The following is a 23,723-nucleotide window of genomic DNA, read 5'->3' as shown; positions in this document are numbered from 1 at the left end:
TGAATCACAATAGGCGTTTTCACATCAGCCCAATGTTTCGAAATAGCGCGCTATTTTCTAACTTGGGAAATTGACCCGATCACGAAATAGCGCGCTATTTGATAATGTGAACACAAATTAGCGCGCTAATTGTAATCGCTCCGTTCGAGAAAATTTCTCGAGTCCAACTCGGGAAATTTCCGAAATAGCAGGATAATTAATGCGAACTAGTGCGCTATTTGAAAATGTTCGGGCTGATGTGAATAGGAAATGAAATAGCGCGCTAATTTGCGATAGCGAAAAATATCTCGAGCTTGGATTTTTATCGGGCTGATGTGAAAACGCCTATTGAGTGATGAGCAATTCAATTCACATACCGCAGTACTTGTTCAACGACACGAACAGCACGGGTGTTTACAGAAGATAACAAACCCTTTCCCAGCCCGTGACTTTTGAAGGTGTGTACCAAGCTGTTGGGTTTTCTGTACCAATCGACACTCAAAGCACGCAAAGAGTTTAAGGAAGTGCCTCAATTGATTACTCTCATGTCATCTGTATGCAATGGTATGTGTCTAGAATTCCTGGCCTTTCTAACCAATTTACTACATCTTAATCAGTTGCGTAAATTCGAATATTTGAAGACTGCTTCTTGCAACAGGTAGGGAGTGGCACAAAGGTTTGTATTTCGTTTTGTCTCACTTTCATACACAAATGGATTCACAATTACATTCTATGTGCTTTGTCTGAAATGCATTCTTTATAGGTGCCGTTAATTGGAATGGAATCTCAGATAACTGTGCCAAGGGGTATATGCAATGAATCCTTACGTGGATTCATTGATATATCCCACTGACTGACTAGCATTTTATAACATCCTTGATCTGCACCTGTCAATCATGAATTACAATCTTTGTGATAATAGCATACTAATCAAATCCCTTGCAAATTACCTCATTGCACGAACGTTGCACTTCATTCGGTCATTTCAGAAATTATAATTTTATATATGTTCTCTGTAACCCCAAATTAATGTTTAGAATATTGTAGCCGGATGAAATGAAGATTTTCGATTTGATACCAGTCCAGAAATTTTACCTTATTACGGCTTCATTACTATTTACATTAGTGTTATTTCCACCATTTTCGTTATCAATATCACTGACATTATTAACTACTTTTAGAGACAAAGAAAAGTGTATCTGCTATAATCACTACTATGACAATTGCATCCTTTTCAGTCGCTATACTACACAGGGCCAAATTGAACGTTCTTTTTATTTTTATTTTCGTGGACAGAGTCAAACGTAGCAAAGTTTAAGTAATGTATGTATCATTGTCATAGTAGGCCTATTGATAGTTTACCAAATTGTGTGTATACACGAAGAAAAGAGATACGCATATAGCACAACATTCGTTTGTATAGGTCCACCATGTGCCTCCGTTGCCCGGGTGTCGAGAAGTTAACCAAACAGCTATTCCTCAGGCCTTCTTCTTGCCTTCAAACGGATAATCAAAGGCTATCAAAGCTCCTTCAAAATTCACATGTGCTTATGATTTGTACACAAACAGCGAAGAACCTATTTTTTCAATAGTGCTAGTGCATTACAGGTGCATTCTTAATGCTAAAGTTGGACCCTTGCAAAGTTCGCTGAAAGGTATAAATGCTATTCCTAACATGCTTAACAACAACAAAAGGACATTTTCCACATACCGGTAGAATTCTGTAAGACCATAGTTCAATGTAGGTTTTGTTTTGTTTTGTTTTTTGGTTTTTTTGTTTTGTTTTTTTTTGTTTTTTTTTTTAATGAGCGAGTGTTTCACTGAACGCAAAAAAAGAGTAGGAAGATAAAGTGCCAAATGCTCCCGCATATGACTTTTTCCTTTGTGAGAACACAGACAAGTCAATACGGAAATTGCCTGTCGTGAAACTTTTATGATAAAGTTTCAGCAAATTACAACTAGGTGTGCACTACTAGGTGCAGAAGTATTTTGTTGTTTTTTCGTTATTTCTTGTAGATATCTTAATTACAGTACAAATTATTCCTCACTACTTGAGTGCCAATGAGTCATTTTTTTATGCACGAATTTCAAACACATACTAATGGACAGAAACTAGAGTAGCACACAGAGCTTTAAATGGCCCTGAAATCCAAATGCATGTTGATTTGTGTTGATTTATGATACCCTCAGCATCACTTTTGCGGTAAAATGAATATCTAGAAACATTCTATATATTTTTAATAATATTTTCTTCTATTTTTCTTCAGATTACTTGGGAACGCCCACACACACACAAAAAAAATCCTTCCAAACCAATATTCCTGCGAGACCTCATCTGTCAATCATTGCTAAAGTACTGAAATGGGGTTTTTTTAAGACATTGGAACGCACCTTCCCCTCGACTCAGTATAACTTGCATGTTCCGTCGCCATGTCTTTTGTTAGTAACACTGATATCACAGAAACATGCAAGTTATGCTGAGTCGAGGGCAAGGTGCATTCAAATGTCTTTTGTTAAACATTTCAGTACTTTAGCAATGATTGACTGATGAGGTCACAAGAGGAATATTGGTTTTAAAGGATTTTTGTGGGCGTTCCCAAGTAATCTGAAGAAATATAGAAGAAAAAAAATCGTTAAAAATATATGGAATGTCATTCATATAATGAATGTCTATCAGTGCAATTGACAGAATATTCCATGAGGTGAAAGATGAAAATATGGTCCATTCAACGAGGCGCAGTCGAGTTGAATGGATCAGTAATTTCATCTTTCACGAAATGAAATATTCTGCCCATTGCATGAATTAAAAAAAAATCATTATTTGTTTTATATGACGCTCAAAATAGATCCTTTTCATTTGATGTTTTATTTATTTAGAAACAAGAGAGAATCTGAGATTGCAAGAGTGATCACTGAGCGCTTTACATTAGCGCCCTGTCGCATGCACACACTGCAAACGCAAGCGTTTCACACGCGTAGATTGCAGGTCTCTCAGCGAGCGTGCAGTGGAGCAAATCGTATGGATCCTAAATTGCACGGTATATGGAGCCACAATTGCACGGATGATGACGTCATAGTGAAATTGGCCGAATGATCAAGGGCAAACAACCAATCAAATGACAAGGATCTCTTCAGGGGTTATATAATTCTAGATATTCGTTTCACCGCAAAAGTGGTGTTGAGGGTATCATAAATCAACACAAATCAACATGCATTTGGATTTCAGGGCCCTTTAAAATATTCTAGGAATTGTCACTATAGCGGTACCAGATGTCGCAACTGGCAATTTTCTTTTCAGTCATGTCTTCTAGCGAAGCAGTGAGGCTTAACGGTAAACCAATCTGAGTCTACAACATGGCTACTCTGTGATGAGTAAAAAGAGTCGTTTTCCGTGAACGAAGGAATGCTGGAAGTGATAGCACTAATTCTCTTGTCATTTGTTACTCATTTAAACTTGCTGTAATTATCTGTCTCAGCAAGTTCATCAAAATCAGCGGCAGCACTTTGATTGGAACGACTTGATACAAAGCTGATTTTGAATTATATTATGCCTGCTCTATTTTCCTGTTGAATTGTCTCTCTGCAATTCAGTGAGGTGCGCGTGTGATTACATTTTCAGAAAATATTCTAATTTTTGTAGCGCTTAGCTCGGTCTGTTTTTGTAGCTTTCTTCACATCATAAAGACCTGCCAACTAAATCTTTGTTTCTTACCCGTTTGACTGCACACAATTTTGTATATTATCAAGTCTGAAATATATCGACTTCGAAATAGGTGAATTGGGTGTTGTTGTGTTTTTGTTGTTGTTACTGCTGCTGCTGTGGTTGGTTTTCAACTCAGAAGTGTACCGTTTTCCCCACTCTCCCCTTCGCACTTCCCGACATGGGATTATCGCTCACGAGGATGGGAGCTGCTGTGTCGTTTGATTTTACGCTGGTGTTTCTCTCATTCTCAGATTTGTCGTTTTTCCCCCGCATGTCATCCCCGCTGGAAAGACCAGCGCTGTCGATGGTGGTGCAAGTTAAAACTGCGTTGGACCTGGTAGCCAGCTCCTCCCCGAGCTCAGAAGAGGACTTTTTGACCGAGGAGCCGCCGAGCTTGTCCCTGCTTCCACTCGTCCACAGCCGCAAGACGCGGGCGTTGCATATGAACGAGAGAAAGATGTAAGCACCTTGGAGCGAGTTCAGAATGATGAATATGTACCAGGCAACTTCATGCTGGATGATTACGGCAGCGAAACCCACAAACCAAGTGAAGCCCATTAAAGAGGATATCTATAGAGGGTAGAGAGACAATTGCAAAGCAATGACTGGGTGTTTATTGAGAATGGTTTTAATGATAATTTTAACAACAGTGATTAACAATTGAGTATATGAATATAAGAATGACCCAAGTCCATGGAAGATCATTTCGAGTAAACTAAAAAAAACTTCATATCTTTTTTGTTTGTCCAATAATATTCTATGTAACTGTGATGGGAAGGCAACATTGTATATACAAATTAGAACATATATTATTATGACAATTAACATTAACATTAATTGTGGAGACGCCATTTTGTGTGATGGACTTGGGTCGTTCTTTGATTCATATGGACTTGGGTCGTTCTTTGATTCATATACATGATATTCTGCTATAGAGATGAGAGAAGGATGAGAGAGGGCGCTATAATATGAATGTAAGAATGACTCAAGTCCTTCATTCTTACATTCATATAAGATTTAACTCATTTATTTCAGGCACTTCCGGGGGTAATTAGGACTTATCATTTACACACAAGATGAGTCCATGCATAAGCTACAATATCCCATGTCAAACTGAATTTGGCCAAAAATTGGACTTGGGTCGTTCTTATATTCATATACTCAATTCTTCAAAACGCGTAAGACATATTGCTAATGTCTCTCTGCGCTTAGCTAATAGTGATTGGAATGCCTCTTAAACATCGAACAGTGAAGGTATGTTAAAGCTCTACATCCAATATTACTCTGTCATATATGTATATATATATATATATATATATATATATATATATAATATAATATTGCTAAAGTTCAATGCTTTTGAATGAGGTATATGTACGTGTTTTGCGGTTAGATTTTCCCTCTCTCTTTTTTTCTTTTTACAGAAGATTCACAACATCAGGACTTCAGGACTTTGTCGTTGTTATTGCTCTCAGTGACGTTTGTGCTCGTTTAAAAGCGTGAAGATTTGTTTAATGTCACTTCTTGCACACTGGTGCTCGATGACTTTCTTATTTTCGATACAAAGTTCCGCTTGCTATATTTTCATACATATTACGTTCTTTAGTGATATGCTGTAGTACCAAAAAAAACCAAAAAAAAAACAAATCCATTGAAAACCCACCTTAAAGTAGATAAGTAGCTCCTTCTTGTTTTCTTCAAAGGTACTCTTTTGGAAGTTGTGAAAAAGAACCCTTCTGGAGTACCGTTTGGTTTTGTAGATGCTGATAACGGTCTGCGTGAAGAGAACGGCGTTGAGCAAGAGCGTTATAGCTATTGGCAGTCCAAACGACAGCAACATAGGAAAGAAGTCGGAAATCCAGCAAATGTCGTCCTTGGCGTAGATGGCGCTGCCGTTCTTCAGGCTTTGGATCACCAAGCAGGGAAGCACCACAAGCAGTGGAGTTCCGAGTGAGTGACCGGCATAGAAGAGGTAAAGCTTGGGGTCGTTCTCGACAGACCGAGTGATTGTGTCGGAGCCGAAAGTACGATTGAGGTCGTAGGCAAGAGTGAACGACAGGGCAAAGGCGACCAGCCAGACGTAGTGGGTTAAGGCTGCAACCGTTACGCACAAACCTTGGTTTTCGTCGGCCAATCCCGCGAGAAGAAGTAGCAGCTGACCCATGAAAATGGCCACGCATAGGCTCATGATTAATTTACTGGACACGCTGAAGCGCATCACTCTGAATCGAGCGTACGTTAAAACCGTGAGAAACAGACTCAAAAGAGATATGGCACAACCTACGGTGCTAACAACCGACTGACCGAGGGCAAACCCAAAGATTTTGGTTGTAAGTGTCTTGTTGATGAATCCATCACTTTCGAAGAGAGAGCAGACAAGAATTATGCCGTTAGTCAATATCTTGTAGTGCTCTTCCGGAACAATTCGACCGGTGGGGGCGTGAATTATGCTCATTGACGTGCTACTGAATCTAAACAGTGAGACATTCATTCGGAGGAAGGGGCAAAGAAGTAGCTTGTCGTCACATACAAAGACATGGCCGATTTGCTGATTGTCTGCTCCGTAAGTTATTCTTCCCACACCTTCGCGGTATGAATACCATCGATGTGTATCTTCCACGTAGTACTCTGTTCGTCCTTGTGCATCTCTGCGAGTAGCGCTTAATGGAAATACGTCCAAGGGGATGGCGCACTCTTCCTCGTATTTTGTCATACATGAGAGATACATCTCGATATGAACTACAGAGCATGTGATAAAAGGTGATGCCGTAGAATTGCCAACCATAAATTGGTCAAGAGCATCTCTTGCCTCCCGGGTGGCGACAATTCTCGATGCGTTCATCAGCAAGCTATACGAACAGTTAGTGTCCATTTCCGAGGCTGACAGAATTCTTGTCAATTCCACCGGTAAGCTATTTTGGCGCAGACATTCTAGAATCAGGGCAAACCTTGCACGACACGTCGGCAAGCCATCTGGATGAAACCGGAGTACCCACTCCTGCGTATTCTCAGGGCAGTCATCCACAACCTCTGCCTCTCTAATGCATTGGTTTCCTTGGAGAATGTAGCCCTCTGCGCATGATAATGGTGCGCAAAGCCCAAGGTCTGAGTTAAAGGCATGCCCTTCTTGGCAGGATGTAAACACCTGCTCCTCATGGTCTTGGCTTATAACAATCCGCGTCGATCCTGTGAAATCAATAATGGTCGACAGAGGCAGCACACCGATTCCGCTCAAGTCGATTTCTTTGATAGCTTGCTGCCTTATCAAGAGTGCCAAATCTCTGGTACAAGTAAGACGGTACTCATCCAATCTAGAACATTGCACGCAGAGTTCGTTATGATACACATCCCCGTCAGCGAGTCCCCCATCGTACAGGCGAATGTGCGCCGTTACGGTGTTGCAAATGGCTTGACTCGCGGTCTCTCCCTGCGAGCATTGTGTCTCGGTTGTTTCAGTGCAAGACCGAACCAACTTTGTGCTAACAGACGATGGAGGGCTCCAGAGGACATTGTTGAACGAGAAGAGGGCGATGAATAGTTTGTTCATTAGAGGGAGATCATCCGGGATCTCTACGTTATCGCTTTCTTCTACCGACAGCTGCCAGTAGTCCATTGGACCCATCTCACCGTTACACATCGCGCAGTACACATTTTTATACCCAATCCCAGAACTTGGGGACGTTACCGGAATAAAGAGTCGCATGAATTCTTCATTTGATGTTGAATAAAAGGGATGATCGGCGCCCTGGTCGCATTCAACAGAAGCATTGGCGCAGTACGACACTACCAAATACCCTGCCTTCATAAGAGGACTGGCATGCGAGAACGTGTTACATTTGTACATTTCAGGTGGCTTCCCAATTTCCTCGACGACGTCGATCAGAAGGGACGCACTTTCATAGAGTTCGCTTTGAGATACGTTTCCGCTCCATCCCTGCGACTCGCCGATGCACGTGTCGGCGTAGTCAACGCAGCAGTCGTCAAAGACTACACAGAGCTTATCGCAGTAACAGGCCACGTGGTTGGTAACTGGTCCATCAACGCATGGTGGGTCCCTGGTGCTGCACAGATGAGATGCATTGCATATGGATACACTGGCGTCGCCAAAGTCAACTAAAGAGATTTGAAGAGATTGCAAGCATAAACATTAGGTCCAGCATTTTAGTTTGGAAAAAGAACAATTCTAAATCAGTTCTTACGGCATCCTTGCGTGCTAAAGCAACACAGAAACAGAAACAACACAAAACACGTAATGCCATTTTTCGTAAATTATAGTTTGTATAGTGCGGCTAAACTATACATACTATGTATACAAATGGAGACATTTTTCATGAAATTCCTAAAGTGAGGAGGCGCTTAAAGCAGGATAGTCGCGCGTTTTATCAAAAAGCGATTCTACAAAACCGCTATAAAGCTTTTGATGAATGTATCAAGGCTGCAGCCAATCAAAAAATGGTGGCTTGAAATGGATTTGCAGGACCCGAAATATTTTAGAAGAAGTGGGGTTTATTTCTCTATAAATAGGAAAAATGAAGCACAGACACACATTATGAAATGTAAGTGCATTCAAAACATGATTTCCGATTGGATGAATAAAATGCCATCACGAAACATTCATGGCTTTCCTATTCGTCCAGTGCACTCTTTAATATCTTTCAGAGTGTATAGATCCAGTTTTTTGCATTGAACATAATTTACTAGCAGTTCGAAATTAACTGTAAAAGATCACGATCTATACCATGCACAAATGTAGATTACTTTAATTATACATTTTAAAGCACAGAATGGCCCCCATGTATACATCTATTGAACTCGTAGTAAAAATGTACTCGTTTTTATATTAATAGTACAAATTCAACATTCAAGCGTCATTCATGTAAAAAGTCAACTCACGAGTCCAGCCGCCTTCCAGGTCTAGTGAAGACATAGTCGTGAATTCTTGCCCCGTCGAGAGCTTTGGAGTCAATGCGAAGCTCAACAATGCCAGAAGCAACGCACCCTCTGGCCCATGTGGCATGATGACAGCGAACTCTGCCGAAGCGAATGAACGCGGGAAAAAGAAAAGTATTCCGAAGATGGCGCCACGATATGGTGAAGCAACGTATGAATCGGATTTCGTAAGTGTTGGCTAAAATTCGACACGAAGTTGTATGTTATAATGTATGTGAAAAAGAATTCCCTCTGGTGAAGTGGTTTTAGTGATGGAGCTGTAGATTTTGTTCTTTTACGTATGCCAAATATTATCTAGGATGATTATTGATATGCACATCAGCAAGTGCACAGAAATGACATGGTAATTGGTCTCAAGCAAAGTAAGCTTTTCTGTAGATTACTGAAAATGATGAAGCGAGAAGTCCTTAGAATATCGGTGGAAGCATACTATCTGAATTCACGAATGGACGGCTTCAGGAGACCATAAGTTGATGTGCTCCGACAGGAAGAGAGTCTGAAAGCCTTGTCAAGAAACGTTTTCTTATCTGACAGGTAAAGGTAGGAAACACGATACTGTTTAGCATATAATATAGCCTGTCAATGAAATTATACATGAGGCGGAGGTACGAGATTATGACATTATCATAGCGTTAAAGACGCATGCAAATGCGGTTACAATTAAAGAAGAAAAGAATGCACGGACTGTGAGGTCGACTGGGATTATGAACATCTCTCAGATAATCAAGCTAAACCCCACTGCCTTGTGGCGTGTTGATGAATGAATAATGTAAATAAAAAACAAAAGGTTGTGATGCATTATGAACTGAATAGAATATGTAAATCAAGAATAGAGAATAGCAAGATAGCCAGCTAGGATTAGATTGAGTCCGTGGTAGTGCTGGGCTCAATCTTTCTCTCTCTCTGTCTCTCTCTCTCTCTCTCGCTCTGTCTGTTTCTTTAACATTTTTTGTGCCAATGAGTCAGATGTGCTCGAATTTCACATACATGCCTGTGGGCAAGAAATTTTTGTGGTTCGCAGAGAGTTAAACGACATCTTCCCAACATCCTGCCTTCTCACTTCTCCATAGACTATCCCCCAAGAGGAAAATTTGTTCTTTTTATTTGTATTTTTTTTGTTTCGGCACTGAACATTCTGGACAACTATTTTATTATTCATCCTGTTGAAGGAAGATAACGTTGAAGAGAAGGTGCACACATAACTATGATTATATGATAAAGATACTTCATTACAGGAAGGGAAATATGGCTGACATTTAATAATAAACTTGAATTTCCAAGACTACGTTCAATATTACTCTATGCAAACAGACAACAGACTAGGCGTTTTTAAACCACTTTGAAATTGTACCGGTGATGGTTAGTTAGATATCTACTAGAAGTAAATTGCACAAACACAATATTCCTCGCCTTTTTGTTTGATGAAAATGGCCATGCGCCTACTAGAAGCGTCAGCCTTCATAGATTCCCGCCATTATTGATATAGCACTTGCCCCTTTCGGCAGTAAGAGCAACAAAATAGCTTTCGATTTGCGAACGAAAAACCAACTTAATGGGATGCTGAAAGCAGACCATCTATTAACGTTAAGAGAAATGACGGTGTTTTTACTTAGTCAACTTGCTGTACACCTAGATTGCTTTTTGATTAAGTCAACTCGACAAACAGCTCCCCTGTGTTATCGTGTGCAAATGAACTGTTTTAGAGTGTAGGTATAAAATTTCCCTCTCGAACGAATTTCCTCTTTCGTAGCAATGGATCCCTTACGCTGCGTGTTATAATCAGAGAGAGATAGAGAGAGACGAGAGCAACCAATATCAAATTGCTTGGAGGTTTTTAATGATTGCATATATCCACAATATAATAATTGATTACGATGGAGGATTAATGTAATTTCGAACTATCATCTCGCAATTATTAATCTGTGTTGACATGCGTTTCGCAATCTGGACTGGAAAGGACAACCGAGATAAATCCAAGTCAAGTGGTAAATAGAATCGTGGGGACCAAGAAACGAAAGGTAAGGTCACATGTATACAGTAGGTATATGTAAGGGTAGATGGAGAGATATTTTGTTTTCTATATGTCGATCGCATATTTTTGCAGCTGATATCACTGATATGATAATGAATTTACTCGTACATGTACCCGTACGATTTTATACAGCATGTTGAAAGATAACAACCGCATTGCAGATGAGATACATTTTCTTGCATTTTTTTTTACCTGCTTCAATTTGAAATGTCTCACTTTAAAAAGAATGGATTTACCTCGTTTTATGATCAGACACTTCATAAATATAATATGTTAAGGTAGATGTAAATAGTTAACATTTTCTAACTGGATTACATTGAAGAAAACTCAGTCACCTCTGTCTCTTAATCTTCCTCCAGAGAGGAGATCATGTCTGCGATGTTTGTGACGTCAGGATTACGTATCACCCTACTGAGCGTCCTGCTGTCGTCATGTCTTCCTGTATGGGGCGGGGAATCCGAGCCCACAACCTCTGGCGGTAAGTCTCGATGAAAAGCGCTAGGTTGAAAGCCAATATTTAAAATTTTCAGATGAAACAAAAAGCCAGCGTTAGTGCTTCAAAATAGTTTTACATTGTGGATTAAGGATAGAAACAACCAATGAGAAAATGCTAATCAGTGTAATCAATGTTAAGTATTGATAAGTGTACAAAATGTGAATCACAGTTTTATCAAAATTGTTTCTAGACTAAACCGTCTAGTATCGTTTATTGAGAAAATTGTGATATTTCCGTGTTCCTACATATACGTTATATTGCGAAATTTTTATATGGTCACTGCAATGGTGGTAGGATATTTTGTGATTAAGTGACCTACACATATGCATCAAATATGATAGCTCAAACATTTTTTCTTTAGATTATTTTAATGAATAACTGCTCCCAGTGATAAACAATTATATAAAAGTTGAATTGTATTCTATGGCCAATCTAGTATTTTAGCTGACTCGCACAAAGAAAAACATTGACAGTAAACAGAAAAAATAGAGTTCTGTTGTTGTTTTTTTTCTTCAAAGTTTCGCATCTTTCCAAGAAATGGTGAAACTATTAATAGCCAAAATGTTCAAGAAAATGAGATTAAGGAATGAGGTTACCGGCCAGCCTCTCTTTCTTTATCACTGTTTATGAAACTACTAAATAAATCGATTTTCCTTTGAAATTGAAAAAAAACTGTAACTCTTGATAGCAAAACACTAAAACACTGCAATGCGTTTACGTGGACTAGTTGATTGCTCTTTGCGTTTCGCTGATTTATGTAAAAAAAATCCATTACTGAAGGATTCTTTTTGAGCTAAATAAGAGACATGTTAACTAATAACTCCAGCCTGCCCTCTAATATTCATAATCTATTTGTGAATGACAACAATGTCTTCTCAAATCAAACTGACGAATTTATATTTCTATGACTAGTAATCCAATAGTAATTAAAATCTTCTTACTGTTGTAGCTGCGTGAGTCTTTTAAAAGAAAATCAAATTGAATCCTTCATCTTCTCAAAATGTGCTTTGATTTTAAAGTAAAATCAGACCAACCTACATGGTATAATGTTTTATCAAACTTGGACTAGGTGTTTGGACTTGGCGTGGTGTTATCAATCTCGACAGCATATCTGTGAATTAGAAAAAGTGATGACGACATTAACTCGCAACTCCCCAATGGTTTGTGGGAAAAAAAGGAAACTTATGTGTTATAAAAATCGTGTTTATCGATTTTGATAAAGCTTTCACAAATTATCATAGTAGGTCGTTTTTTGGTACTTTATCTCAGCAAAAATGATATGATAAAATGAATGAATAAGTAAATACAGGTGAATCAAAGGATATCAGATTTTTCTTTGATTTGGTGTAGGGAAAGAAGAACAACTATAACTGTCAGTGATGTCAAGGAAGAAACTCGTAAGGCCGTGACGTCATCACATCGTCATCTCGTATTGATGCATGGGTTTTTTTTCAGATATGGTTGTCTTGTGAAAACGAGGGAAACCATAAGAACCCTAAATCACTTAATCTAGATTCGATTTTGATGACAGTTTAAGTGACAAATTCAGCCAAATGTAGGTAGACTGAGCGAATGCATACATACAGGACACACGGGTGATAGTTTTAGGAAGATCGGACAATCCGTTTAAAAGTTATGAATTTTTATAAAGTTTCAGTGCAGCCATCTCTGGATGAAAAGGATACGACAGATTGTGACGTCACTGCAGCACAACTATGCACAGAAACTATAAACAGAATTCAACATATTTTCATATTTTTACTGAAATGAAAGAGTGCTTGACTTACCTCTTTCGGAAAGAGGGGGATACATTATTACTTCTAACAGGCAACAGGTGTCAGTAACAAGTCACGGGAATATGCATTACAAAAAAATGAGAAATTCTCTGTATATTTACGTTGTACACACGTGTCATCACAAACCCGAGTGGTCTTCTCATCCAGCGATGGCTGCGCAGAAACTTTGAAGGTACACAACTTTTAGGTGTGTTTAGGCGAGCATGTCCTTTAAAACTATTTTACCGACATTTACTTTTCGAAAATTGCGCTTTTATAGCTCACCTTAAAAAAAAAAAAGAAATAAACAATGACAACAACACAAAGAAAGAGAAAGAGAGAGAGAGAGGATCCAATTCAAATTAGTGTATTCTATTCTAAGACCGATTCCCCCCCCCCCCCCCAAATACAGGAATGACCCAACTGAGACTTGTTGATGGAGAGGGGTCACCAAGAGAGGGCGTGGTAGAGCTAATGTTGCCTGATCTCTCGGAGGAGTGGTCGATGGTGTGCGGTGACCATGATTCTTGGGACCCGCGTGACGGCAATGTCATTTGCAGACAATTAGGATTTGAGGGCGTTCTAGAAATTGGGACAAGGCAATCCGAAATAGGTAAGATCAGACTTATCTTGTAAGGCGACTGAAAGATGCTGCACATTTCCATTCTCCGTTTTAATCTACAAGAACAAAGGCGGTTTATTACACCAAATGATTACAACGTATCGAACATTTAAACCGTTTTAAAGAGGCGCCCACGTTTGGGAACAGAAACAGAAGACTCATAATTTATAGGGGTAGGAAGTGCACGTCACGAGACCGACACCCACGAGTCGTACAGCCCACGAGTCATAGAGCTCACGAGTCATACAGCCCATGAGTTCGACACTAAGCTAACAAGGCCCACGAGACCGACACAGTAAGCGCCGTGTTGTATCCGTCGAACTCGTGGGCTGTTTTTACCTAGTGTCGAACTCATGGGTTGAATGACTCGTGGGCTGTATGACTCATGGACCTTTTTTCAATGTCGAACTCGTGGACTGTGTGACTCGTGGGTGTCGGTCTTGTGGGATGACCCCGGTAGGGGTATCCACATAATCACTGGTGTGCAGTGTAAGCGCAGGTGTGTTACAGACAGTGAATATTCTACAATGTGACAATATGTTCGTCGAAAAAATCCTTTCCGAACAACACCTTCGTTCGCCATTTACTGATTTATGTGAGTCTCTGCTACACGTACTATATGTTGCTCTCATACAAAGAGACATAGGTCAATAATTTTTACCAGCAGGAACACGATGTGAATTATGTTATAGGTGTGTTCTGATTCATTGGTTAAGGGTGTAGCCAGCGTCCTTTGCATGATCTCGCGTTTTTCTGTATCTTTTTTTTTTCTCGCTACTTTCTTTCCCTCTTCCTCTCTCTTTTTTATCTATCTCTCTGTGTCTCTCTCTATTTCTGTCTGTCTATCTGTCTGTCTCGCTCTTCCTCTTCCTCACCACCCCCCCCCCCCCCCCAGTCTGTCTTTTTCTATCACTTCTTTTCTGTTTTTCACATTCGTTCTGTATCACTTTGTAATTCGTATTCACTCCTTAACCGAAGCAATTCTGGTAAGATGCCTGTGAAGAATGTTTGGTTTATGTCTTGTCTTTCATTTTCTTTGTTTGTCTCACCAAAAAACTTCTCTCAAAATGTCATGTATCAGATTGTATGTACTAACATTGCTGCCTGACTGCAATGCATGTGCGGAGTATAAAAGTAAATCTTGCAAGGAATTAGATAAAAAGATTATAAAAAATTCAGCAGAACAACGACCTATAGACTTTTTTTTCCCTGAAAGACAAAGATAATCCTTGCTCGTTGTTCAGCGTAGCCACAACAATAGATTTTCTGACTCATGCCATAACACGGGGACAAGACAGTAGTGTGTATGAACAATAAAAAGAAGGATAGATATATATATACACCACACAAACAAGGTTATTTCATGCAAATAGAGTTTTAGAATGATAAACGCCACAACTCGTGGGTTGTGCATGTTACGTGACTCTAGAAGGTGAACTGACTTAAGTAAATAGCATGATAATCAAAAGGAAGTGAATTCAAATGACATGATCATCAAACTGAATGACGAGGATACGAAAGTGCCGGCAAAACCTTGCGTTATTTAATAATTGGATGATTTTGTTTTTCTGTGTTTCTTTTTTCGGTGATATTGTGCAAAGACCATTACCTTTTTCTACCTTCAAGCAGAAATCGAAGCATCTAAACATGACTTCCATTTTTAAGGTACATGTATTCTTATCTTTTCATCAAGTAAAGGAACACGTTCGTTCATTACCTCATTGCCTAATGTTACACCCAGCAATGAAGAGTTTTAAAGGAGGATCAAAATTAGATGTTAAGTGATTTTACTTCTTTGCTTATTTCTCACAATGTCGTTATGTTTACTTCAATTTACAAGACGGCTATTTGTCAAAAATTAACTTTCCCTTAATACTTCCTTCAACGCAGCCTGACACGAAGGTCTAAATGATAAGTGTATTTCGGTGTCAACCGTAAACAAGACAAACAACTCGGGAATTATGCAAATACAGTGTCCTTAATTTGCATATGAAAGGACACAGCAGATCAAGACAGACAAGTCCCTAAATCTTATCTCCACCTAAGTAATTCCACACAAGGCTAACATTTCTCTCTCTCTCTCTCTCTCTCTCTCTCTCTCTCATTCTCGAGCCTTTTCTCCATCTCAAAAACCCTGTCTTATTTATCTTGTTTTTTCCTCAATGGGAGAATTATTTTTCTCACTCAACTATGAACATAATGTATGTTCCGTCTCTTCATGTTAAAGGGATGGTACATAGCATTGGTGGAGATGAGAATTGAGCTTTTAAGTTTTTGAGATATATCAAGAAACCACTTATGAAGTAAATCAGAGCATACTATTTTAGGAGGAGTTGAGACTTTGATAATGAAAATCGGTTTTGAAATGGGCTGAGACATCAAAAAACAAAGTAAAGCAAAGTGATCGTAATAAAAGGTGGGTCTCACCTTATATTAGGAATAGGAATTAGGTTTTGGATATCTCAGCCATTTCAAAACTATTTTTCGTCAAGAAAACATTGAATTACTCTTGGAATTACACACTCCAGAGATTTCTCACTTTCTCCCCCAAAAATGTTAAAAACCTGAAGTTAACTCTCGACCAAAACTATACAATCCCTTTAACGTGTGTGTCAGAATGTATAAATGTCGAAAGCCAAGAAATGCAACCATCACTCACGACCGCATGCGGCACATAATGCACAGACAAAAGGCGGAATGTATATATTACTCTTTTTTTTTCTAGTTTATGGATTCATGATCGTTATTCAGATCGTGCGCAAATTGAAGAGGAAGATTGGAGTCATTTCATTTCATTTCATTTCATTTCATTTCATTTCAATCATTTCATGTCCAAGAAAGTATGAATACGGCATGATATCTACTTTGTTGCTACATAGTTTTACAGAAACTAAGAAGCTCGTGATAAGGGAAAGTGATAGTGTATTGAAATGGTAGAATCACCCTGCTGGAAAGAACACAGTGTCCCGAACTGTCGTCACACTGTGCTCACACAGTCGACTATGTGAAAACGTTCGAATTTAACAATGTGAAGATTATTTCACACTGTGGTGTGATTTTTCACAGGGTATTCACATAGCAATATTCTGTTTCACATTGTGATTCAGATTGTAAAGTGATTCACAATGGGTGTACACTGTTAAAACGTTCGAATTTAACAGTGTGAAGAGATTTCACACTATGTTCACAATGTGTTTACTCTGTCTTTCATATTGTGTTTCACACTGTGGGTCACTGTGTTCTTATAGCATGAAAGAAAATTTGTGGGAAATGGAGGTGACTACAGAAAAGCAAGGCTTGTAATTTGCAGGCTCTCATGGACAATGTCTAATCACGCTATGTACTGAACATTAATGAAATTGAGGCAAATTGCCCGAAAAAATGTAAAAAGACATTTGTCTGAGGCAGTTTTTTGTGTATTTCAAATGTATGTAAAAAATGTAATGTGTATTTGTTTGTCGTTGTTTTTTTTAAATGATATTGTAGCATTTCAACTCTTTGATTTAAAGCGCACAAGTTGCATCCTAAACAGGTGCTAAATGCCTTCGGCCAAAGATGTAGGTCTACAAAATGATCTTCATTTGAAATCCCTTTGTTTCAGACGGTATTCACAACAGCGTCAAGATTTTCTGTGTGGGTAACGAAAACAGTATCGATGACTGCGAGATTCGGAAATTGTACAACGGAACGGACGAGCCATGTCAACGTGATTATGTGGCATATGTGATATGCAGCTGGGGTAAGTTGTACGATAATTCCTCATGAAAATTTCATGCGTGGGAGGTTACTCATATTGTTTCTCTGTATTATTCGAATCTGAACGTAACTGAATAACATTAGTGTACGCATCATGACCATGTATCTAGATATGTAGAGCGTGCAAACTGAACAGGACTTTATCTGGTATGAATGTGCATCCGCCTTGAATTCGCCACAGTGTGATATACAGTTACAACGCTCTCAAAGTATCCGTTAACATATGTTGTTGATCGAAACGTTAGAAAGCTTATGTTAGACCGCCAACTCGTTTAGAATATGCATATGTGTATATATATATATATATATATGTATATATATGTGTGTGTGTGTGTGTGTGTGTGTCTCAGGGTCTCATTGTATCTTAAGGCATACGATGCACACACACACGCAAACATTACCGCATATATGCGTACTCCTATACCGGTATAGAACAAACAAAAGATATTTTCACAAATTAATTATGATGTTGTTTGGTTTATTTGGTATTTGCTGCAGACATTGAAGTTTTGGGAGTATCAGCCGGCTTCTGCTCCAGCAACTCATCCTGCCAGGGAAGATGTGATAGCATTCTCGATTCTTACTGCAAGTGTGACTCAGCGTGTCTGGTATTCGGCGACTGCTGCTTCGATTACGTCCAGGCCTGTGCGGCCGGTCAGGGAAATCGTCAAGTCATTTTGACGCCGGGAACCGAATACTACCAATGTAAACAGGTGAACCCACCTGACATTTTTGCCTCAAGTGATGAGTCGGCAAAGGGGAGACTAATGGTCACCCGATGTCCGGAATCGTACACCACTATTGGCGATTTCCGTGCCATGTGTGAGTCCGATAACTTTGGCGAAGATGACGTCTTGCGTCGTCTGCCTGTATTCGACAGTGGGGGCGCTGTCTTCAGAAATGTTTTCTGCGCGCTTTGTCACGAACTCCCGCTGGATGAATTGCAGGAATGGACGGTTACCCAGTCGTACTTTCCGGGACCCGTCGTACACATAGAGGGGATCCTAGGGGTTTCCGTTCCCGGCTTTCCGATCGGTAAATTCCAAGTTCACTCGCCGTCCGTAGCACAGACAGGTCATGGGCGTTCCTGCTTGATGGACGTGATTGTGGCAGATGGATGTAATGATACAACAACAAATGGCAGCCAACTGCTAGCTGCGTGTTCGTCCTATCTCGAGCCTGTAAGAAATCCTTTCGATGAAAAGTACTACGGCAATCCACACTGCTTACGATGCAACTTAGACGATTCCGACGCAGGTCTGTGGCCTGTTAACTACTGCTCAAATAACTGTTACTACATTTGTCCACAGGATCCTCATATGTTCTGCTTGCAACATTGTTCATTTTCAGAAACTGTCAGTAACCTTGAGCACGTCACAATACCTCCCCCAGTGATAGATATATCAGGTGCTAACACAAGTCCTGGTAGAATTCAGATTCACTGTCCCGGCACTGGTCAGATCTTTGATATCTTCCTCAGACGTTGCCGCAATTTGTTTTGTCTAGAAGGCTATTATCTGTTAGGATACACCTGTTCTCTTCTTGTACATGAAAGCGTCGGTAAGACCACAAGTGTAGAACACAACGCCACCCGGATGGAGTGCCTCGAATCTATCCCGCTCGTGGCGAGAGACTCTTCGCAGGGAACGTCGTATCTCTGCCGACGCAATCATCAAGGAAGACGTCTCGAATGTACATCCTTTCAGGAAGGGTATGCCTTACTGGTGACCAACAGCTCCCTATTCGACACGCTTCTCCTGATCACGAGAGATCCACCACGAGCTCGTCTTATTGATAACGAGATCGGATCAGCAATTCAAACCAGCAACTCTGGCGTCCTGGCACAATGTAGTCACCTTAGTGATCTGATCGTTGGCGTGGAGTCCACGAGGCCACTTGCAGTAGAGAACAACTGCAGCGTATACGAAATAGACTTTGCATCTGGAAACGGTTTCAACAATGGAACTGTGCGTCATCCCTACGTGTGTTACGTTCAATATTCTTTTGATAGGTCGTCGAATATCATAGGCGGTGTAAGCCGTTACACACGGTCAATAATTTCAACAGCTTGCTTCGTGAGTGCATTTCTGTCAGGGACTTGTGAATTCGAAACTCGAAATCTAACTGAGTTTCTGTCGGTATCTGATGGACTCCTCCACATTGCCACGAAGAATCTTGTCAAGGACGAGGACTTTCTCATCTACGATGAAACTTCAGTTGTCACGTGTGTTGGTAGCCTTGAAACATCTTTAGGGCTCACCACGTCAATGAAGACATCTAATTTGGCGGGATGTATTGCTTCTATTGTCTGTATGGTTACGATCGTTGTCAAGGTGACGCTAGACAGGACGTGGGACCTACGTCGCCGCTGCTTCGTCAAGATCTTGAGCATGTTTCTTTCACTTCGTCTGGCGGTGTTCGTGATCACTTCGTTGGTCATTACTGACGGCACGGGCCCGTGTGTATTTCTGGCTGCCGTGGGTCACTTTGCTTTCATCGCTGTATACTACAGCCTTCTCTCTTTCTTGTTGCTGTGTCTGTATCGCTCATGTGGCAGCAAGCCTGAAGCAACTGATTCGAATCCAGGCATCGGGATTGTCCAGGCTGTACCCACATGTGCAGTAGCCGTTCTTGTGACGGCTGCAGCATTGCTGTGTCATTTTCTAGAAGGGAACTCCTTTCTTTATGGGCACAACAAGTTCTGTTGGCTGGGAAATAGCGAGAGCCTTCTCTACCTTGAGGTTTTGCCGTGCGGCGTGGGTCTGCTTCTTACACTGCCGACTTTGATCGGTTCATTTCTAGCTCTCCGCAGGCGAAGCGTCCCAAACGTGGGCTATATGGAGACAGAGAACAAGGTGATATAATTATGTCCGTGTTTGTTTATTTGTTGTTTGTTTGTGTGTGTTTGTGTGTATCTTTTTTATAATGGATGTCATTTTCAGCAGTATGATCACTTTCACCATAATCGTCCTTCGTACTTTCAACATCACGGCATTAAGAATCTCTTTTTAAAACCTGATTACAGATGGTAACTTTCAAATTATTCTGTTGCACTTTGAATCAAAGTTCAAGAAGTTAAAAAAGGATTTTCTTACATTGCTGTTTTTTAGACACGCAACAAATATACGATATATAGTAGCTTCCTGTGCTCCATATCTATATATAGGGCCTATACGATATTATTTGAGATATCAAAGCAAACGAATTGAGTCTTTCCGAAAATTTTCTTCATTTTTTTCTCTGAATTCAGGTTTGTATTCTCTTCCTGGCGATCTGGAGTTCTGAGGCAGTGTACGTTCTGACCGAAAGTCTGATAGCGCTCTCTACGTTCATCTGGATACATTCGTTATCTGGCGTAGCGTTACTTCTTGTCGTTGTCCCTTCAATTTTGAAGAAGAAATGAGGCAGATGTGTTAAATGTGTACAACGCAAGATATCACATCATCATTACTAACTTAAGTTGACCCATTCACTGTATAGAGCAAGACAGTGTTGGTTCTAATGGACATGCATCTTTAGTTTTCCTTTTTGTATTCCTGATGTCACAAGGATATAAAAGGTTTCTTCTCGAAGAGCTCAAATTGAAATTTAAGGTATCGACAAACATGTGTAGCCTACAAAAAATAATAATAAGAAGAAAACTTCAATTTCATTTTTTTTTTACTCATTCCTTGTTAACCAGTTCATATATTTTTTACTTTGATTGGGTGTTTTATCTTATTGACGATCCCAAGTAGAAGAGGTACAGGTTGGTTGCTAGATAATAATTGTCGTTTCCTTCTCTTCAACCTAAAAAAAAAAAAAAAAAAAAAAAAAAATCCAGCTATGAGTGCAAAATTTAAGCGAAATATTCCACAACATTTGCAAATCAAAAAAAAAGAGATAGAAATCATGTCACCATGTGTCAAGCAAATTGGAAGGCAACTGAATATCAAATACTAGTAGCGCGAAGACAGAGTGATGAATAGAAAAACAAATCAGAAACAGAAATCACACAAAAAATTTACCACAACATGATTTTCTTTTGCCTCGCCCGACAATGCAAAAGCACACCTATTTGCACTGAAACAAATGGAGACACCCTCATAGAATTAATCAAGTAAATTATGAAGAGAGATGTGGATCTGTTGAACGAAAGCGCCACTGAAACTAATGAAGTTCTAGTCTAGTAGAGGTCTACAGTCTGTATATAGACAAGATAGAAAGGGCGTTGAACTTTGGTTGGATGCAGGCCTGCTCAGTTGTGAGCTTGGATGCGTATGAGTGGGAGCGTGTTTAAGCCTGTCAACTGCCTTTAATGCGTTCCAGATTCCATTTACCGTCTTGATCGTGAAAGGAAGGAATATGACGTGCAAACGTGTAAGAGTGATTTTTTTTTTTTTTTTTTGTTTGACAGCATTGTCCGAACGGCATTTCCATTGTCCCAGGCTGATATTTGTCGCAAACCATCATCGGTGAAAAATTCTTGAAAAACAAAGTATCCATAATCAAACAATTTGATATTTGATACACCAAATATCATACGGCGTGTTTGCTCACCATATTTTTTTTCAGTAATATGAATTATTCCCACTATATAAAATCAACAGACAAAAAAAGATATGATGGACGTTAGTTTGTTTGCGCTGTATCTTGGTGTTGATAAAACACTGTCCTTGTGTTCTGACACAAAAGGGCTTTTTACACTTGTGTTTCTTAACCCCGGACTTTCTCTGACCCAGGACTATCGTTAGTCCCGTACCAATTTTTTCAGCTTTTTACACTCGCCAATTAGTCCCGTACTATCTCTTGTCCGGGGCTAAGGAGAAAACTGACCTTTTTACACTCGTATTTCTTAGCCCCGGACTTTCCAAACCACATGAATATTCATAATTACGCTGTGTACTGTACACGTACACGCACGCACCGGCAGCACTTGATTACCTCGTTTCTGATTGGTCAGTGAGGGTCGGACTTCGTCTCCTTCGCTTAGCCCAGGATTATTTTTTCGTTCTGTTTACACTCACTTGCTTGGCACCGCAATTGCGGTGCTAGCACCGCAATTGTGGTGCTAACCCCTGCTATTTTGCAGGGCCAGATAGTACCGTACTATCGGTGGGGCTAGCCCACTTTGGCAAAAACGAGTGTAAACAGAAAGTGGGCTAAGGATAGTCCCGTACCAACGGTGGGGCTAAGGCCCCCCCTTAGCCCCACCGTTGGTCCGGGGCTAAGCAAAATTTTACAAGTGTAAAAAGCCCTTTAGTGGGCTAAGGATAGTCCCGTACCAACGGTGGGGCTAAGGCCCCCCCTTAGCCCCACCGATAGTCCGGGGCTAAGCAAAAATTTACAAGTGTAAAAAGCCCTTTAGAGGTTTTTTATAGTCGGAGGGTCTTAATTTTGAAGAGAGTCTAAACTTAGTCACGAAAAGTTTTTCGTTCCTTTACCACTGAATACATCATCACTGTGGATTACACTGAGATATCAATATTCGTCAGTGCTGAGAGAGTTTTCCATTAAATTGGGGAATTGCTAGATCTACGAAAGAAAACGAAAAGAAAATAATGACTGTTGACTGATCAAGTAAGGACACACAATCAATAACCTCCTTTGCTGGTTTGTCGTGGGTTTTTCGACACTTCTAACCTCCAGGCGATTTAAAAAAAAGATAAGGAGACCATGCAGGAAATTGATTGCCATAGACAATCTGCTATCAAGTGAGCATTTTCTATGTTGCATGCAACAGCCTATACGGCATCATGTATCCCATAAAAGGTTGATATCGATGACGCCAACATCCGTTTATGACCCAGCCAGCGCAAAGTTGCATGCTGGCGGAATCGGTTAACCCTCGTCATTGCCATGGCAACCTGAAGACAACACAATAATGTCTAGCTGTGGATGTTCCGGGTGACCTGCCAAACGCCCCCGGTCTATTGGTGTCTTCGGGAACATGCGTGATATTCCGTTATACACACACTACTCATCCACATAGAAATAGCCTTCAACTCATGTGCAGACTGGCTTTGATGAGTTTAAGAGTAGAATATAACGAACAGCGTCAAACATACTGAATTAAGCCAACTGTAAAAGATATTATTGTCTCATAGATCGAGTCAAGTGTAACAAATACCGCTTAAGTTACAACAACAAAAAATAGTATTACAACATTCTGTACACGAATCAGTGGAGACGTTGTGAAACATTACCATCAATCTTGTTGATTGCTGGCTTTGCGCATATGATTTTTTACTACCTGCTAATTTCCAATTTTTGAAACACGTTAATCTTCAAAATTGTGTGTTCTGCTCCCTTTTGTTTGAGTTTACACAAATCAATTGGAATAAAGAGTGGATTTTTACTCTAAGCACCGAAGTACAGCAACCCCAACGTTAGCGTGACATCATAATGAACCGCCGACTTTCGTAACTTAT

General features: G+C 40.0%; 1 protein-coding gene across 1 annotated transcript; it reads right to left on the bottom strand.

The window, feature by feature from the left end:
• Positions 1 to 3,814: 3,814 nt before the first annotated feature.
• Positions 3,815 to 8,699, bottom strand: LOC139720655 (uncharacterized). Its single transcript, XM_071632011.1, has 3 exons — positions 8,576 to 8,699; positions 5,346 to 7,795; positions 3,815 to 4,252 (listed from the first exon to the last, which is right to left on the bottom strand). Exons 1-3 carry the CDS (start codon positions 8,697 to 8,699, stop codon positions 3,815 to 3,817), a joined length of 3,012 nt encoding a protein of 1,003 aa, XP_071488112.1.
• Positions 8,700 to 23,723: the final 15,024 nt, after the last annotated feature.

Source organism: Diadema antillarum, unplaced genomic scaffold (assembly GCF_040938485.1).
Source record: "Diadema antillarum isolate AM-2024a unplaced genomic scaffold, OU_Dant_1.0 scf00000131, whole genome shotgun sequence".
NCBI lineage: Eukaryota > Metazoa > Echinodermata > Echinoidea > Diadematoida > Diadematidae > Diadema > Diadema antillarum.
The sequence above is the reverse complement of the archived record's forward strand: the minus strand, read 5'-3'. Positions and strand labels throughout refer to the sequence as shown.

What these genes read in the sequence shown, in the direction of transcription:
- LOC139720655 (XM_071632011.1), bottom strand. Translation starts at nt 8,699, where the DNA reads ATGCCACATGGGCCAGAGGGTGCGTTGCTTCTGGCATTGTTGAGCTTC. An exon ending in CCTGGAAGGCGGCTGGACTC is followed by an intron (nt 7,796 to 8,575) that starts GTGAGTTGACTT and finishes AAATCTCTTTAG; the next exon opens with TTGACTTTGGCGACGCCAGT. An exon ending in AGCTACTTATCTACTTTAAG is followed by an intron (nt 4,253 to 5,345) that starts GTGGGTTTTCAA and finishes TACCCTCTATAG; the next exon opens with ATATCCTCTTTAATGGGCTT.